At 42.8% G+C, this 19,644-nt stretch overlaps 1 protein-coding gene across 1 annotated transcript in view; it reads left to right on the forward strand.

Moving 5' to 3' along the window:
* The window catches only part of Rtn4ip1 (reticulon 4 interacting protein 1), a 43,587-nt gene that overhangs the window by 4,062 nt on the left and 19,881 nt on the right, over window positions 1–19,644 (forward strand). The window contains exons 2-5 of the mRNA XM_057762612.1: window positions 2,007–2,158; window positions 4,663–4,731; window positions 5,797–5,921; window positions 17,051–17,099. Coding sequence (XP_057618595.1) covers window positions 2,007–2,158; window positions 4,663–4,731; window positions 5,797–5,921; window positions 17,051–17,099 — 395 coding nt within the window. The remainder of the gene's footprint in view (window positions 1–2,006; window positions 2,159–4,662; window positions 4,732–5,796; window positions 5,922–17,050; window positions 17,100–19,644) is intronic.

The raw sequence follows: 19,644 nt of genomic DNA on the forward strand, positions 1-19,644 counted from the left end.
TGGGGATTTTCTAAATTAGCCCAACTCTGGTCAAGCCTGTGTTAGTGGGAGGCACTCTTGTCTTTCTTAAGAGACTCTTGTGGGCTGGACTGGGCTGGCTGCAGGCTCTGTGTGTCTGAGGAAGAGCTTGAACTACTGCCCCTCTTGCTTGTGTTCCAGATCCAGGTGTGTGTGCTATCACCTGCAGCTGGGATGACAAGCTTAAACCCCATTTTTTCCCCAAACAGTTTCCATTTCTTACTACAAGCTGGCTGCATTCTGTTAAGATGAGGTTAGCTGGACCTGGCTAATCTTGGTATATTAGAGTTGGGCATATTAACATATTAGGGTTATTAAGAAAATGGTTGAAAACAATCTGAACTGTTGGCTTGGGCCCTCAGAAAGGGCCGAAACCGTTTTGCAGCTTTACAACTAAATTGTGCCAAGGCAAAATGTACACTTGTATTCTCAAGCCGCAAAGGGTTTCAGGAAGTACACTGCTATGTCTTAGCAGAGGGGAAATAAATATAAGACAGGAAAAATGCCCTTGTTGAGTGTTATGTGCCCTGTCGGCATTTTCTATGGAGTGCAGTTCGAGCTGGCCAGATGGCAAATGTGGAATGTTGGTATAAGGACCACCAGCTTATATTTTTCTGGTACTATCCCAAGTTTTATTTCCTCCCAAGTGCCTTGATTTTTTTTTTCTTTAGAAAAACAACTCTGCAGACTACCCACCTGTCAGCATCTCCACTTATCTACTCTTCTTTTTGCCGCTAGATTGTCACTGCCACCTAAGGCCAACCTTCCACTGGTCTTCTTGATTGCATCCTCCCTCACTTACTCTGGGGTGTCTGTTCTCTCCTGCATCTCTCTTTTCTTTCATAGTGGATCACTCACACAGCATATAACTTTGTGATTATTATTACTTCTTTTTCTGCCACTGTCTGTGTTTTGTTTAGAGTCCCTTATCTGCTTTTGATCTTATTTGAAAACAGCATTAAATATTTTCAAAGGCCTTCCCTTGACTTTCGGAACTCTTCTGAAGTATCTAGGCCCATTTATTACTTTGGATTATTATTGCAGATAGAGCAGTTAATTTATTTGAACTAAAAGAATGGTTTCAACTTTACTTACCTGTTTTCTGTGTAAATATCCTTAAAAGAAAATAGTATGAGCCGCGTGTAGTACCACACATCTTTCTTTAGTCCTGTCACTGGGGAGGACTCTCTGTGAGGCCAGCTTGGTCTGCATAGCAGGTCCAGGTCAACCAAGGCTACACAGTGGGACTCTGTTTCAAAAACAAACAAAGAAAAAAATCCCCAAACCAATGCACCCTACCCCGCAGGTATAATGCAGTTGGCCTGATCAGACACATCAAATGTAGCTCAGTGGCTCTTTTCCATTAAAATTCTTTGCACTTGCTCAAAATCATTATTCTAGATAGACTTTTAGGAAATGAAGACTAAAACTCTTAAACTCATAATCAAGTGCTAGTATTGGGCACTTTAATATGTATGAATTCTTTAACAGCCTGAAAGTTTGTCTTCTTTACCAGACGTAGTACTAAATGTCTTTGCTCGTAAAATTCAAGTGTGGGGACACATCTCTATAGTCCCAGCATTTTGACTGAGATAGGAGGGTTAGGAGTTTAAGGCTAGCCTGGGCTACACAGCAAATCTTGTCTAAATACTTTAAAAGTTTGCAAATGAGTAAATTAATAGAGATACCATCTTCAAAGAGCAATTATATAAAAGAGGATTCTAAAACTCCAGAAGACAGTTTTGCAGTCTGAGTCTCAAAGGACTTTGAGCAATTGTGGTTTTAGCGATTGCAGCTTTCAAAGTAATTTTCTTTGAAAGGAACAACACCCCGTTGTTTTTACACTTTACTGTATGGTGGCAAAACCGTAAAGCTGGTTGTGTTAGAGTCTCCGTTTGAGCATATGACATTGATCTGACTGTGTACTATAGTATTTTAAAGTCACTCTGACCTTTTCCTTTAAGAAGCAGGGCAATTGTGTTTCGTAGGTGGTTATGGAGCGACGGCCTTAAATATGAAGCGTGATCCTTTGCATATAAGAACCAAAGGAGAGGAGTTTCCTCTGACTTTGGGTCGGGATGTGTCTGGCGTGGTGATGGAGTGTGGGCTTGACGTAAAGTATTTCCAGCCTGGAGATGAGGTGAGTTAATTCTTCCTCCTCATTGTCTCGCCTCCATTGCCTTCCCCTCTCTCCCCCTCCTTCTCCTCTCTCCCTCTCCTTCTCCTCCCTCCCCTCACTTTCCTTCCCCTCGTTTCACCTGGTTTTCATGTAACCCAGACATATGCATTGTAAGTATCTTAGTCACTGTTCTATTGCTGTGAAGAGACACTATGACCAAGGCAACTCTGGTAAAAGGAAGCATTGAATTGGGGCTGGCTTACAGTTGTACATGGTTGGTCTGTTATCATCATGGTGAGATCATGGTGACACATAGGTAGGCATGCTGGGGAAGGAGCTGAAAGCTTACATGCTGATCCAAGAGGCACTGGGCCTCGATGGGGTTTTAAATCTTAAAGCCCATCCCCAGTGACACACCTTTTCCATCAAGGCCACACCTCCTAATCCTCCCCAAACAGTTCATCAACTGGTGACTAAGCGTGCAAATATATGAACCTGCGGGGACCATTCTCCTTCAAACCACCACAGGGTGCTTTTGAACCTGTGATTCTGCTGTGTCGACCTCCCAATACTAGACTTACTGGCACATGCCACCCTGCCCAGCTCTCTCACTGGTTATTCTTTTAAAATTATTTTAGATTGAATATAGCTGGGTCTCGGATTTGGTTTGTAGCTGAGGATGACTTTGTGCTTCTAATCCTTCTCCACCTCCCAAGAATTAGGATTGCAGGTGTATGTTACCGGGCTATCCTACTTCCTTTCTTTGAAATAGACTGCAAGACCATTTGTCTTTTCCGTATGTGCCTTGGGCAGGGTACTTATTTCTTGGTTTGGTTGTTCCTTTTTTTTTTTTTTTTTTTTTTTTGTGAGACAGGGTCTTGCTGCTTGGAACACACTATATAGCTCAGGCTTATCTTGAACTTGTGCTAATACTTTGGCCTCCTTAGTGTTACCATTACAGGCATGAGCCACATGCTCAGCTTATACTTGAATTTTCTAAATTTCTAAATTTCTTTTTTTTTTATTAAAGATTTATTTATTTATTATGTATACAATGTTCTGGCTGCATGTGTGCCTACACGCCAGAAGAGGGAACCAGATCTCATTACAGATGGTTGTGAGCCACCATGCGGTTGCTGAGAATTGAACTCAGGACCTCTGGAAGGAAAGTCAGTGCTCTTAACCCCTGAGCCATCTCTCCAGCCCATCTAAATTCTTAAGAATTGTAAGACTTTAAAACATGTAGGATTGTAAACAGAGTCTGCATTCTCATTCCCGGCCACCCAGACCCAAATAATCACACAGAAAAACCATATTAATTGCCATACTGTTTGACCAATGACCCAGGTGTATTCCTAGCTAGCTTTTATATCTTAAATTAACCCATCTATTATTTTATATTTTACCATGAGACTCATGGTTTACCGGTAAGGTGCTGGCATCTTTCTCCTTCCTCAGCTGCATGGCATCTGCCTGACTCCGCTTTCTTTCTACCTACATTCAATTTACTTTTCCTGCTTGCCTATATTATGCCCTGCTATAGGCCAAAGCAGCTTCTTTATTAACCAATGGCAATAAAACATATTCAGAGCATACAGAGGGGAATCCCACATCATAGGATTAGGATGATTCATTTTGCTTGAGTCTTTAAATGACAGTTTGTGCCTTATTGGTTAGCTGGTTTTGAAATAGCTAAAGTTTGATATAATCTGTCACTTGTCACTTTGGATGTTTATGCCCAGAGTTAGTGGTGAACTCATAATAATAGCATGTTCTGGTTTCTGTTCACAGAGAAGATAACCCTGTTAGTCAGTACAACCAGGCCAGTTTGCAGTTGAAGAAGCCCAGCTATAAAGTGGCCCACAGGCAGCTGGGAATAGTGTGGTTTTCCTGTAATCCCAGCACTAAGGAGTCTGAGATGTGAAGCGTTACTCTAATTGATCTTTATCAATAAAAAAATTGAGAGTCAAATATTGAAATAAAAACCTGAATGATCAGAGAGCCAGGAGCAGCTGCCAGTTGCTTCCTATCTCTTGCGCTCAAATCTGTACAAAAGGGCCCAGATCCTGTCTCAGCCCCACCGTATCGCTTCCTGTCTCCTCTTTATGGTCCTCCAAACCTCTATGGTCAGCTAGTGACCAGCTCCCCACTCTGACTCCAAACAAGCTTTATTTGTCAGAACACTGTGAATATCACACAACAGAGATGAGAAGATTAAAAGTTTGAGGTCACCCTCAGCTACCTGATGAGATCCTGTCTCAAAAATACATATAAGTCAATAAAAGTTGAAAGCCACAGCTAGTAAGTCGTAGTTCTCCGGCAGAGTCTAGCAGAATGTGTCAGGTATATTAGTTTGTGTGTCCAATGTGGTTTGAGTTGCTGAATCCAGAATCATACTCAGCAGTGGATTGGTATCTGTGAAACTTAGCTTTTCCCGCTCTGGGTAGCCGTGTGTTAGGGGATACCTTCATGCTTAGCGTGGTCAGGCATCTCTGTTCTAATAAAGCTGCACATCTGCATTTCAGGTCTGGGCTGCAGTTCCTCCTTGGAAACAAGGCACTTTGTCAGAATTCGTCGTAGTCAGTGGGAATGAGGTAACTAACGCTCTGCATCTGCTGAAATGCTTGACTGTATAGGAAGACTGGTAGGCGTCTCAAAAGTTAGTGATGTCTTTTCAGATTAGTTTCATGTTTTACAGGCAATGTTGAGAGAGCTAAAATAAAGACTGGGAGACTTTGAAAGAACTAAACCTATTCAGTGTTACTTATTAGTGTTGCTTGCTGAGCAGTTGTGTATATCTGAAGAGCAGAGACTTGGGCTGAGGTTTAGAACCTACAGTGTTCTTTGCTCTACCCAGTATGAACCAGTTATACCCAAGGGAGAGGCATGGAGGTATCAAATATAGTCAGGGGACCTAACAGTTAATAGAGGAAAAGGATTAACAGAGGGAGCCTGGAGGAGGAATTAGGAGTTACTGGGCATTGGGAATTATTAGGATAGAAAAAATTCTAGAAAAATTACATTTTAGAAAATAGACTTAAGGAAGCAGTTGGTATAAAAAAAAATTAAAATGTGTTTATCAGGGTTTGAGGCTTATTTGAATTTATCTCTGAGTATAGTCAGGACTAGCATGATTATTATTTTTTTTTTTTTTTTGGTTTTTTTTTTTTTTTTTGGTTTTTCGAGACAGGGTTTCTCTGTGGTTTTGGAGCCTGTCCTGGAACTAGCTCTTGTAGACCAGGCTGGTCTCGAACTCACAGAGATCCGCCTGCCTCTGCCTCCCAAGTGCTGGGATTAAAGGCGTGCGCCACCACCGCCCGGCGACTAGCATGATTATTATATATGCTCTTTTTACATAAACAGTCAAGTGGTATGTCTAATACTTGTGATTATTATATATGGTCTTTTTTAAATAGGCAGTAAAGTAGTATATCTAATAATGTAGTCTGCAAAACATCTCTGAGCCTCTTGATACGGGTAAAGAGCTGTTTGGAGACTGTTCTCAGGCCAACTTTGGATTAGGGTGTGCAGTAAACACTGAACCCAGGAGTAGTTTGTAAATTTCTCTGTGAAAATTCCTGTTTTCCTGTGATGGTGTTTAGCTGTGTATATAGGTGTGTAAGTTCCTGCTTAGTTTTTACCGTTGTCTTTCACTGTAGGTCTCGCACAAGCCCAAATCACTCACTCACACTCAAGCTGCCTCTTTGCCATACGTGGCTCTCACAGCCTGGTCTGCCATAAACAAGGTTGGCGGCCTGAATGCCAAGAATTGCATGGGAAAACGGTAAGTGATGGTGACATCTGAAGCTCCCTTTTCTTTCTTCTAGTCCTTCACAGCAGATCTGTTAGTGTTGAGATCACCGTTAGCTGTGTGACCAGTTAGGCTAACATTTGTCACATTTTACTTTAAAGCCTCAGTCTGTGGATTCTCAGCTGAATCAAATGGGGGATTTTAAAAGATCTATAGCTGAGCTATCTAGGAGTTTGAGTCTCCTATATTAGGGCATTTAAACTTTTTTCTGTACATGTATGTGCGTGCATGAGTGTGTGTGTGTCTGTGTCTGTGTGTGTGTGTGCCTGGGTGCCTATGTGAGGTTATGTGTACCACATGCACGTCAGTACGTTGGCCAGAAGTAAACATCAGATCTCCTGGCACTGGCGTTACAGGTGGTTGTGAGCCACCAAGTGGTGTGCTAAAAGGGACTCTGTGTCCTCTGCAAGAGCACAAAGCGATCTTAACAGCTGAGCCATCTCTTGAGCCCTGGGGCAAAATTTTTTCTGTGAGCCTCTTAACAAGAGCCAGCTTCTGTGAGGCTTGTAGGGAGGATGCGAACCTCCTGCACTCTGTAAGGGATGTGCCAAGCTGAGAGCTGTGCTTTCTCCCGACCAGGACTTGCTGCTCACGGGTTTGTGTATTTTAATGGGGCTATGAATGCTGTTGAATACTCTTGAGTTCTCTTGGGCTCAGCATGTGCATCTTGGAGGGCAGTTCTGATGCTCCGATGACTGGAATATATGCTTGTTTAGGTGAGCAATGCACAGTGGCAGTGTCTCGGTTCATTTGTCCTCATCATCCGTGTGTTCACCTTCTGTAGTTTCCATTGCTGTTCTATGGTCATCCATGATCTGAGAGGACGAGCTCAGGAGAGTAGATATTTAGAAGCACAAGGGAAACCTCATTCATGTGACTTCTGTTACAGTGTATTGTTAGATTGTTGTTTATAAATTACACATTCTTTATTATAAACTTGATCATAGTTATGTGTGTTGTAAGCGTGTGTAGTACAGATAGCCACAGTGGCTCTGAAGTGCACTGTGGGGGGGAGGGCTGCCATATTTTCCTTCATGTTCTGATTCTGCCTTCCATAACTGGGGACCTGTTCAATTGATTTCTCCGAGTTTTGTTTTGAAGAGTAAATGAGACAAAGCATGTAAAACTGGTGGCACTCAATAAATGGTGGCTTCTGGTATTAACAAGGACATTACAGTGTACTTTGTAGTTTAGGAAGCTGACATAGGGCCTGGTAAGAAGGCTCAGTGGATAAAGGTGCTTGCCCTTGAGCCTGACAACCTGAGTTCACCCCTGGGCCCATATGGTAAAAGGAGAACACTTTCCTCCCTCAAGAAATAAATAAATGTAAGAAACATTCTTTTACAGAGAAAATTGACAGTGAAATTCTTTATTTTATTTTATTTTATTTTTATTTTTTTTGGTAGAAAAGTAGGTGCTCTGAACCAGTTAGTTGGTGACTGAAAGGAAGGGAGAGTTGCAGGTGATACCTGTAGGCAGAGGTTTCCTGTCCTGACTACTACCTTCAGAATAACCACACAGAAGCTTGATACTAATTTCAAATGCTTGACCTATAGCTCAGGCTTATTATTAACTAGCTCTTACAACTTAAATTAGCCCATTTCTATTAATCTACATTCTGCCACGTGGCTTTTACTTCTGTTCCATTTTGTGTGTAGTACTTGTTCTCTTTCTATCTGGTGACTCCTCTGACTCAGCCTTCTTCATCCCAGCATCCTTAGTGTGGTTGTTCTGCCTATAATTCCTGCCTGGCTACTGGTCAATCAGTTTATTTATTAACAATGAGAGTAACACATTTTCATAGTGTACAGGATTATTCCTCAGCAGATACCAGAATCAAATAGCACAGTTCTTTTAAAAAATAATTACATTTTTATGTGTATGTGGTGTAGATGGTGAGCATTATCAGAGGACATATTGCAAGCGTTGGTTCACTCCTTCTATCATGTGGGCCCAGAAATGGAACTCAGTCTTGGTGGTAGGTGACTTTATCTACTACCCATCTTACCAGCCCCACAGTTCTCTTATTTTTTATTACAAATAAAGTCTATGTCATTCTGCTTTCCCATTATAAAATATTACATTTTAAACTTAATGTGTGGGTAATAGAGAATTGAATTTGTAGAGGTTTAGGCTTTGTTTCTGAAAGCATTTCAAAGACTGTTTGTCTGATGGAGTACTGCCATTTATCTCAGAATTAAAGGCAAATATTTATTCTAAAGGCCAACCTTGCTTTTTAAGCTTTCATGTGTTATCTTTATTGAATTGCCATTTTGATCAAACATAGTTTAAATTGAATAGATTTGACCATAGACTTCCTTCCTTAATAACTTGCAGAGATCATCCAGATTTTTATATCCTTATTGGAGGCTTTATTGTTTTGGTCCCTTAAAGACCCTGGGCTCACTGTGCCTATGTGGCTGGTGCATGGTATGGCTACAGACCTTGTTCCTTTCAAGTCCGGGGCTCTCTGAGTATGTTTTCATGTACTGTAAAAACAATGTGGGTACAGAACTTGAACTGTGTTTCCTTAGATTGATCACCGTGAATGCCCAGTGTGCTGTTGACTTATGGGTAACTACTTGGTTCACTGTTATGTCTGATGAAGCCTGGTACTGGGGAATTGGAGCCCTGGGTTCTACTCTCTGCTGTTGCCTACCAAGTGGACACATGCTATTTGTAGTCTCTTTGCTGTTTCCTCTGAATGTCTGAACATAAGATTTTAAGTTGTGAGAAGAACTTTGAGAAGTGAGATAATTCTATGCCTTTTAAAGTCATTATATATTTTTAAAATTTAAGCAGAATTTAAATTACATTTATTTAATTTACTTTTGGTGCAAGAGTATGTGCATACCACATGTATATGGAGGTGGAAATTAGTTCTCTCTACCCCATGGGTTCTGGGTAACAAACTTAGTTTGTCAGACTTGATGGCAAGTGCCTTATCCCAGTGATCCATCTCACTATCCCCAAGCCCATTAAATGTGATATTAGATTGGGTTTGTTAATTGATGTAGCCCTCTGAGAACTAGCTAGAATGAAATGCATTGAAGAGCCTCAGTAATTGACACCAGGGCTTTTCATGTGCGTAGTGGAGGACGCCTGAGCCACGGTCAACAGTGAGAGCCTGGCGCCTTGCTCCCTTCACCCTTCTAGAACAAAATACCATAAAATGGTGGCTTATAAGTGATTGAAACTTATCCCTCATATTTCCGGAGTCTCGAAGTTCAAGACCAAGATACTGGCTGTCATTTGTTGCCTGGAGGGGCCAGCTTCTGGTGTCTAGACAGGGCTTCTTGCTTATCAACACATGCTGAAAGCACCAAGATCAGAAGGACCACTCACAAGGGTTCTACCAATGTGACCCAGCCACCTCCGGTCCCTTCACTTGGGGTTAAGATGCTAGCATCTGAGTTCTGGAGGGACACATTACAAACACTGAAACCGTGACAATTGACATTTGGTGGCCCCAGAAATGTCAGCTTAATGAAACCATTATACGTGAGGCACAATAATAGCCTACCTTTCCAGTTACTTATTTGTGACAGTCACGAGAGATGGGAGAACCTAAGAATAAAGGAGAGGCTATTGATGATGTAGACCTTGGGCCATACACATACTCTGCCCTGAAAACTCCAAGTTGTAAATTTGTTACTTCTCATTTTAAAATATGGTACAATTTAATGGTTTTATTAATTGGTAGGGCTGTGGGCACACTTGAGTGTTTATGTTCTTCCGAAGTGTATCTCTTGCTGGGAAAATTGTACTTCAATGTGTTTGGCAGAATTTTTAGAAAGTGTTAGACATAAAACTATACCCCCTAAAATAAATTTCACTTTTAAATTGTGCCCACTTTGAAACCCAATGCATTGAATGGGGATACTTTTTAGTTTTTGGTTTGATGTGGGTCATCTTTCTATCTTTGGTTGTATTGGTTTGTTTTTATATTTTGAGATTAGGCTCTTGATCAGGGGAATTTGTTAGGTAATGTAAATAAGGTTTCTAATTCTGTTTATAGAATTAGACAGGCTGAAATTTAAAAACATTCACTTCACACCCAAACACACACACACTATGCTTCTACTGAAATTACAGTGCCCACCTGGTAGCTGCCAGCCTCCTTTGTAGCGCATCCCACTGCCTGGTCTTCAGTGCATCACCCCTGTCTCTTTCCACTTCTGAGACTCCTGTGAGCTTTGGCTTTTCATCTGCATCTGACCCTGACCTGGTTGCATGGCCTCCAGGGACAGCAAGAAGCAGGCAAGCCCAGAAACTCTTGTGTGGGAATTGTGTGGCTGGGGAGAGGAGAGGCTTGGGCTTGGCCTGTATGGAGCAAACAAATCTGCCCCTACTCCTAGCTTCTTTCCTGGGAAGCCAGAGGCCTCAGTAAAAGCAGTTGTTGAGCCTCCTTGTCGGTCTGTGCTTTACAGATTAGCGTTGGAAGTGCCTGGGGCTGCTGCCTCAGAGGTCAGAAGTCCACTCTTTACTGCCCTGTGGGTTCCTCTGAGCCCTGTCATTCACCTGCAGCTGCCCTCATGGGGTCAAGTGCCCAAATCTAGCAATCCTCCTGCTTCTACCTCCAGAGTGCTGGGATTTCTTACCTTTTAAGTAGCATTCTCCCTCACTTCTGCTAGCCCTTCTCTGCTGTTGTTTCCAGGTCTCCCATGCCATCATCTCTGTTTCACTGCCAGCTGACTTCCTTTAGGTCTTGATAATGTGCAGGTCTGTGTTTCTAATGCTCCACTGAGCCTCCACTGAGCCTCTCCACTGAGCCTCTCTACTGAGTCTCCACTGAGCTCCAGCTCTCTTCTCTTTGTGTCTCAAACTCAACTTGTGGAGAGCAAACCAACTCGCACTGGATTCTTCCTCTGCATTAAAAATTATTTATATTTATTTGCTATGTATATTGTGTTTGTGGGCAAACAGGTGGTAAAATATGCACGTGGAGGTCTTAGGACAACTTGAAAGAGTCAGGTCTCTTCTTCTCCCATGGGTTCTGGGGATTGGCAGCAAGCATCTTTACCAGTGGGGCCATCTCACAGACTCTTAAAAAAAAAAGATTTGTGTGGCTGTTAAGTTGGTACACACCATGTACAGAGGTCAACCCTTGGAAATTGACTTTTTTTTCCCATTATGTGGGTTCCAGGGATCAAACTGTGGTCCTCAACCTGCTGAGCCATCTTGGAAGTCTAGTAGCTTCTTTTTGTGATCTTAGGCTGACTTTGAACATTTGGTCTTCTCAGGTTCCTGAGTGTTGGGATTGCAGGCCTATTGCCTATTATTCCTGGCTTAGAAGGCGTTATTAAGCCAGAGCAGCTAGCAAGAACTTATTACTATGCAGAAATGACTAGGAACCACATACAGTGTTTCCCACTAAATCCAAAGCAAATGTATAATAGTTCCTCTTATCCATGAAGACATAAATTCCCCAATGGATTCTGAATCCACAGATAAAATAGAACAGTTCTATCGGTATGCTCTAGTAAAAGTTATTTAAAGCTTGGGAATTACTTATTTCTATAATTTTGAATTTTCTACTTTGGGGCCACAGTTGGGTGGGTAACTAGAACCCCAGATGTGAAACCGTGACCGGGGGAGAGCACTGGGTCCAAGTCAGCTTCCCACTGGAATCTAGTATTGAGGTGGGGTGGGCGGGAATGGGGAGTACGAAGGAGGAAGTGGAGTGGTGGGAAGAGACCTCCATCCTCGCTGATTGTGATTGGCATGTGTTAGTTTTATTGCACTGTACAAAAGCCGTGTGCCTGTGTGAGTAAAGGGCTGAGGCTTCCTCATCGTTGTGTCCGTCAGCTTCCCTTCCTTCAGTCTGTTTCTGTGTCTGACTCAAGGAGCTGGTATTCAAGCCTGTTCCCAGGGCCCGTCCCACTTAAAAGATCCATCCAAGGCTCAGGCAAAATTCTAAATAATCATAGGTAATAGAAGCATTGTTAGTCTGGTCTGAAGTTCTTCATCCGTTATGGGTTAGAAACAGTTATCTCGGACATTTGCTACTTTGTTTTCATGGGAAAATATATTTACATTTCAAGTGTCTAATTCAACATGAACTGTCCTGTAAACTAGGAAATGTCAGCTTGAACTACAGAGATGTAGAAGAGAATAAAAATCCAGACTGTGTTGGTCACATTCGCTTAGTTTGTTTTATAACTGTAGTATCTCTCGTTCAAAGTTTCTCATTTACTCTGGCAGGGAGACTGAGACTATTAAGTAGGCAGTGCGTTGTGCTAGGGTAATTCGGCTGCAGTTTCACCTGTCTCCCCACTCCCACATTTAAATGTACCCCGGGAAACTGAAGTGTGGTTCATCATCAGCACCATCCCTATTTCTTAAAGGTCGTTGTTTTTACCTGTAGAAAATGTAGTCAGATTTAATATCATCTTTGTATGTAGGATTCTCCTCTTTATACGGTGAATAAGATTGGTCAATAAAAACTGGCTTGGCTTGATAGGGTGGAATAGAGATAGGTGGGGAAAACTAAACTGAGTGCTGGGAGAAATAAAAGCAGAGTTAGAGAGAAGCCATGTAGCCCCCACTGGAGACGGACGCCAGAACTTTAGCCAGTAAGCCACAGCCACGTGGACATACACAGATTATTGGAGATGGGTTAAATTAAGATGTAAGCGTTAGCCAATAAGAAGCTAGAGCTAATGGGCCAAGCCGTGATTTAATTAATACAGTTTCTGTGTGATTATTTTGGTTCTGGGCAGCTAGGACAAATAAGCAGCCTCCTCCAACACTTTGTTTCTTAGCCATTAGGATCTAATAGAGGGCCCTTAATCTTATGGGGAGTCAGGGAAGCCAGTTACATATGGATTGGAAAGGAAGAAGCAAAAGATGAAATTGCATTGGAATTAGCAGTTATTTTCACTATCCCAGACTACACCTCTGCTCACCCCTTTGCATCATAAATCTGAGCCTTCGTGTTTCCTTTCCAGAATGAAATGAGGCAGAGCTTAGATCTGTGCATTTGCAGCCCAGCTTTCTAAAGGCCAAGACAGAACTGAAACTTGAGGGTTAGTCCCTCCGTCTGCTTCCCCTATGGTTTGGATTTGGTTGTGTGTGTCTGTGTCTGTGTGAGGGTGTGCCACATGAGTGAGGGTACCTGTGGAGTCCAGAAGTCTGATCCCCTGAAACTGAGTGGTTGAAAGCCAGGTGGCATGGGTGCTGGGAACTGAACTCAGGTCCTCTGGAAGAGCAGCAAGTATTAACAGCTGAGTCATCTCTCCAGAGGAAGCACCATTACATTAGTGTCTTCATGCTTACTTAGAGAGACTTTAGACCTTAGGCAGAAATGACAGCAAGTTAGGGTTTAGAGTTTAAGAAAGCAAGTATGGTGGCACATGCCTGTAATCCCAACACTCTGGAGGCTGAGATAGAAGGATCTGGAGTTCAAGGCCACCCTCAGCTGCACAGCCAGTGTGAAGCCAACCTGGGCTACCTAGTACCCTGTCTCAACAACGAAGAAGAATGAATAACATTCTAATAATTATTCCTACTTTTCCCATGTTTTCTAGATCTGCTACTAATACAGTCCTCAGAATCTTCAGAGTAAGCTGTGTGGACTAGGAATTGAGTGGCTATGTACTAAAAGCCTGGACAATTTTGAATTAAAGTGCTCTTGCAAGTATAGTATTTCTTGGGCTATTTCTACATAAACCAGTGGTTCTCAACCTACGGGTCATGCTACCCCTTTGAAAAACCTCTATCTCCGAAAATACTTACATCACATGCCATAACAGTAGCAAAATTAGTTATGAAATAGCAATGAAAATGATTTTATATTTGGGGGTCCCCTCAACATCAACTGTGTTAGAGGGTCGCAGCGTTAGGAGGGTTGAGAAGCGCTGACATAAACCAACAAACAGTAGGTTCCAGCTTCGGTTGGATTTGATGTGTAGTGTGACCATCACAGCAAACTAGGTCAGGAAATGCTCCGGGAACATCACCTGGGTGCTGTTGTGAGGGAGGCGGCTGCCACACTGCCTGAGATACTTTACTCACAGTTGTGAGGCTCGGAGGTACTTTACAGACTACAGAGGTCAGTTAGCCACAGGAACACTCAGCTTATTGCTGGCTTTAGAATTCATTTTTCCTGCTGTGCTTTTGGTATATTTACTTTGTTTGAAAAGGGATAGACCCTGCTTGACCCTGCGCAAAGCTAAAAGTTAGCACAGCTAGAAAATTGTGTGTCCCAACTGTCTCCAGCACTTCTTGAGCCTGCTCCTTGGCCTTTTGCTCTCTGAGGGCGCCCTCAGGTGGCAGCATTGGGAACTGACACTGGTTGTTTAACTTGGTTCTCAAGCCCTACTTTCGTGAGATAATTTTGCTCTTATTTAATAAGTGAAGCTGCTTTGGATTAAGGGTTACAGGGAAGAGACAAGCTGACAGGAAGGAATCAGAAATGTGTCTGGCAGTTGAGTCTTCAGGCAGCCATTATATTTGGTATCCTTTTAATCCTCTCAGGTAGAAACTAGAAGTCTTTAAAATTTTTTAATGATTATTTTTCTTTTACCTGCATTGGAGTTTTGCCTGCATGTATGTCTGTGTGAAGGTGTCAGACCCCCTGGAACTGGAGTTACAGACGGTTGTGAACTGCCATGTAGATGCTGGAATTTGAACCCCAGTCCTCTGGAAGAGCAGCCATGTCTCCAGCCCCCTAGAAATGAATTTCAAGCTTTCTTTTACTGGACAAACTTTAATGCAGTCTGTCTTCCGGTGTCTTCCGGTGGCAGCAGCTACTGCAGTGCTTAGATAGATAGATAGATAGATAGATAGATAGATAGATGATAGATAGATAGATGATAGATAGATGATAGATAGATAAATGATAGATAGATGATAGATAGATAGATAGATGATAGATAGATAAATGATAGATAGATAGATAGATAGATAGATAGATGATAGATAGATAAGATAGATAGATAGATAGATAGATAGATAGATAGATAGAGTGGTGGTGAGATGGAGTCAGCCCCGACCCGGCCAGCGCAGGGTGTGATAGGAGGTCTGTCCTTCAGTGCCTGCAGAGCAGAAGTAGGTGTCGCACTGAACAGAGACAACAGGCTATCTACCCAGAGTGTCTCCTCTATCTCCGTTTACGAACTCTCTTTGTCCCCATCCCCTTATTCAAAAGAAACAAAACTAAAGACAGACAAGCCGCCAGGCACAGAGTAAGGCTACAGTGTCCTAAGAATAACGACCGCTGGTCTGCAGCTTCCCAGGAAGGTATCCTTAGGCGACCAGAAAGGCATTTTCTTAGACAAATGGCCGCCGGACTCAGACAACTAAAAACTTGATAAAAATGCCTGTTCTTTTCTATGTCTTAATATAGATTAAAAGAGAAACTTGAAGTTTCTTGAAGGAGAATTTCACTACTTAGATAATGAGCAGAAAGTCAGGGTAAATATTTTGTGAGTGAATTAGTTGGTAGATGATCTGTGTGACAGGTTTGCTTTGTTTACATAGTTTGGTTTGAGACAGGGTCTCTCTGAGCTGCCCAGGCTGGCCTTGGGCTTGCGGTTTACCTGCCTCAGCCCTCGGAGTGCTGGGTTCTAGGTGTGTCACCCCCTCTCCCACTTAGGAGCTCCTAAGGCTCTCAAGTGTGAGATGGAAGTTTGGAGGGTGAGACAGCTCCAGAATTCCTCTTTTCTTCACTATTGGTGGTTTGGTGAGATGAAAACTCCTTGTAGAGGAGCATGATTTGCAAGGAGGCTTCTTTTAATTATATTTAATGGTATTTCAAAAGGAGCAGCTGGCTCGGAAATTATAGTAATAACAGAGGATAATAATCAGCCGCCGTGATTTGAGTAAGGAACAGGGAAAATGAAGCCAGGGTTAAGATTATAGACGGTGTGTGTTCTGAGGTTCAGTGTACTGGTTAGCAGTAGCTGGTGAAAGTCTGTACTGTCTGGTAGTGAAGACAAGAGCCATAAGTAGTAGTTCTGTAATGAGAGTGGCAGACAAGCAGCGGCACGCCCACCACTTAGTCTCGGAAGGCTGTTTCTCTGTGCGCGCTCAGAACATTTTCATGGAACAGTCTCCCATAGTAGTTAACCTAGCACCAGAGAGCAGACAGACATGCAATGTCCCTCTACCTCTGTTGGTAACAGAGCACCAAACTGCCGTTCAGTACACTTTTCTAGGTATTTGAAACCGTGCAGTCCAGGGAGGCAATTAATTCCAGAATAAAAGTATGTAAAAGTATGCAAAGCAGTGATTCTTTCAAAAATTTTTAAAATTCTGTGTTTGTGTGTGTGTGTGTGTGTGTGTGTGTGTGTGTGTGTATCTCTATCTCTGTGTGTTCATTCATGCACCATAGCACATGTATGGAGTCAGGAGTCTGTTCTTCCCTTCCCCTGTGGGCGCCAATTGATTGAACACCCGTGGTCAGGTTTTCCCACCAAGCAGCTTTACTCACTGACCCGCCTTACCTGCCTGATGCGTTTTGATCACTTTCAGATCACAGACTTCTTTGGGGATGGATGGTCAGTCTGTATCCTGTGCACACTTGGCCTTGCATTGTGTTTGGAGGCTCAGGCTCTCCTGCACCTTTCTTTTTACCTCTACTCCACTCTCTAGGCCTGGCCCCTGTCCCAAGTGGCAGGAGGGCCCTGAGTAGGTGTGGTAAGGGCCCAGGCTTGGTCACGCCGCGGATGAGAGTCCCTTCTGTGACAGTTTGGCAGGACGTGCCTGAACACAGGTGCTCCTTCTACCTCTGCGGGAATGTGGTCAGGAATGTGACTTTCTGCGAGGTGAGGTGCGTTACTGAGCATCTCAAGTTCCCTCCTTCCAGGGGAAGGGTAGTAACTTTAGCCGGAGAAACAAAGCAGAGTTAGAAAGCACCACCCAGACTACCAGCAAGAGGAACTGTTAGTATGCTAATGCTTTGTGTTTTCAGTGAACGATTTGTAAAATGTCTCATTTTAAGTATTTGCAGCCTCTTGCTGAAATCTGTGTGATTCAGTCTTGGGAAGGTGAATAACTATTTGCTTTGGGGATTGTTTGTCACTGAGGCAGTTCCTCTTTAAAAGTTCAGGTATGTCTGCCCAAGATCCTCACGGGTTCTCTTTCATTTTCTATTGCAGCGCTTTAATCTTGGGTGCATCAGGTGGAGTTGGTACTTTTGCGATACAGGTAAAAGACCTTTTTAATCTTGTGACTGGGAAGATTTTAGTTTCTATGAATTTATAAATTCGTATGTTATAAATTAGTTTTCATTCAAAACTGGGCCCAGTGTATGGTTAATTTTGTCAGCTTGAAACCAGCTATAGTTACCTGGGAAAAGAAGCTTCGATTATGGAATCACCTCCATCAAATTGCCTTGCTTGTAAGCATGTCTATGGGGCATTTTCTTGATTAATGTTTGATGTGGGAGGGCCCATCCCACTGTGGGCAGTGCCATCCCTGGGAAGGGGGTCCTGGGTTGTATAGGAAAGCAGGCTGAGTAAGCCACGAACAAGCCAGTGAGCAGCACCCCTGCATGACCTCTGCATCAGCTCCTGCCTTGAGTTCCTGCCCTGACTTCCTTAGACGTAGTCTGTAAGCTGAAATACTTTACTCCCCAAATTGGTTTGGTCAGTCTTTTAACAGAGTAACAGAAAAGTAGGGCATCTAATAAATGCCTTTTAATTTCAGTGACCCAAATGAACATGTTCTGATATAAAAGGAAACATTAACCTTTCCCTTTGTTTAGCATGGAAAAGTTGAGTTTGTGGAGTGAAACCCTTTGGGAGGAAGACCATGGTGGTGGATGTAGATAAAAGTTTGCAGTTAGCAGTAAACAGCATTACCAAAAGAAGGGAGGGAGGGAGAAAGCACAACAAGAATACAATGGAAAAAATTAACTATCCATGCGTGGTCAGTTTTGTTTTTTATGCATCTATATTTGTGTAGGTATATGCCACATGTGTGCTGATAGCCAGAGAGGTCAGAAGAGGGTGTCAGATCTCCTGAAGTTAGATGTAGTGGTTATGAACTGGTAACTGATGTAGGACCCTGTGCTCTTAGCTGATGAACCATTGCTCCGGCCCCAGCTTTTCATTTTTAACAAGGATGGCAAAGTGGTTAAGTGAGGGGAAAATGTCCTTCCAACAGATGATGAGACAGCTGGATGCTCACCTAAAAAGAAGGGAACTGGATCTTTACCTTACATGATACACAAAAATAATTCAAGGTGGATCAGAGAGTTCAATGTAAGAGCAGCAACCGTAAAACTCTTAGAAGAGACCAGCTATAAATATTCATCTCCTGTGATTTGGCAACAGATCCTTAGATGTGACACTAAAAAGCATAAGCAATAGACTTAAAAAGCAAGTAAGCTGAGCTTTATCAAGTTAAAAAATCTTGATACATCAAAGAGCACTATCAAGGAGATTTAAAAAAAAAAGCAACCCATGTGTTTTGGTTACTTTTCTTGTAGCTGTGGCAAAACATGTGAAAAGGATACTTCGAGAGGGCAGGAAGTGTTTGGTTCACAGTTCGTCACAGCGGGGAGTCCTGGGGACTTAATGCTGTTTAAATAAAACATAGGGCTGGAGGGCTGGCTCAGTGGTCAGCAGCTGGAGGGCTGGCTCAGTGGTCAGCAGCTGGAGGGCTGGCTCAGTGGTCAGCAGCTGGAGGGCTGGCTCAGTGGTCAGCAGCTGGAGGGCTGGCTCAGTGGTCAGCAGCTGGAGGGCTGGCTCATTGCTCAGCAGCTGGAGGGCTGACTCAGTGACTAGGAGCACTGGTTTCTCTTCAGATTGGGGTTTGGTTCCTTGCACCCTCATGGCAGCTTACAACTGTCTGTCATTCTAGCCTTGGGGTCCAATATGCATAAAATGAATATAAATCTTTAAAGAAAAGCGTGTAATAGATGCAGGTCTTTAGCATGTTATTTCCTTTCCTCCACAATGCCATGCATATATTTTGGGGACAAGATGGTCATCTTAGACTCCACCCTGGGACTTTGACTCAGGACTTGCTGTTGAAAGAGTCCCCTGTCTGTGGCCTACAAACATAATAAACTATGTTACCCTTTCTCAGTGGTTCAGTTTCCCCAGACTTTCAGGTTATATGAATCCTTGGGAAATACGTATGTTTTTGTTTTGAGATAGAGTCCCATACATCATAGGCTGACCTTAAACACTCTGTATGGTTGAGAATGACCTTGAGTTTCTGATCCTTTGGCTCTATATCCCAAAGGGATAGGATTGTATGTTGATATCCATACCAAATTTCTGATAAATCTGAAGTGTCTTGCCTGATGCTAGACTGGCAATAGTCCCTTTTAACTTATGAAGTTGACAGTATAGAAAAGCATATCGGGTTTGGAGGGTGATTTCAGATACATAAACGTGAGTGACATTAGAATTATGTCCTCTTGTATTAAGTCTGTACTAGGGTTTTAAAGCCAAGAGACCATTTATCTGGGCCTTCGTACTCCAAAGGAGAGGAGCCAGTTCATGTTCTAAAACTAAAATGTTTATATTTTCCTAGTAACCTTGCATCTGATAGCTGATCACTATACATGTTTCTAGATGTGCTTTTGTGTGTGCATGCATGTGGAGCCCAGAGAGTGACACTGCGTCTTCCATTCTCTCCGTCTTGTGTTTGGAGACAAGGTCTATCACTTGAAGCTGTGCTCACTGATTTGGCTCCTGTCTCTGCCTCCCCGGTGCTGAGACTGTAAGCATGTGCTACC

Source organism: Chionomys nivalis, chromosome 2 (assembly GCF_950005125.1).
Source record: "Chionomys nivalis chromosome 2, mChiNiv1.1, whole genome shotgun sequence".
Taxonomy (NCBI): Eukaryota; Metazoa; Chordata; class Mammalia; order Rodentia; family Cricetidae; genus Chionomys; species Chionomys nivalis.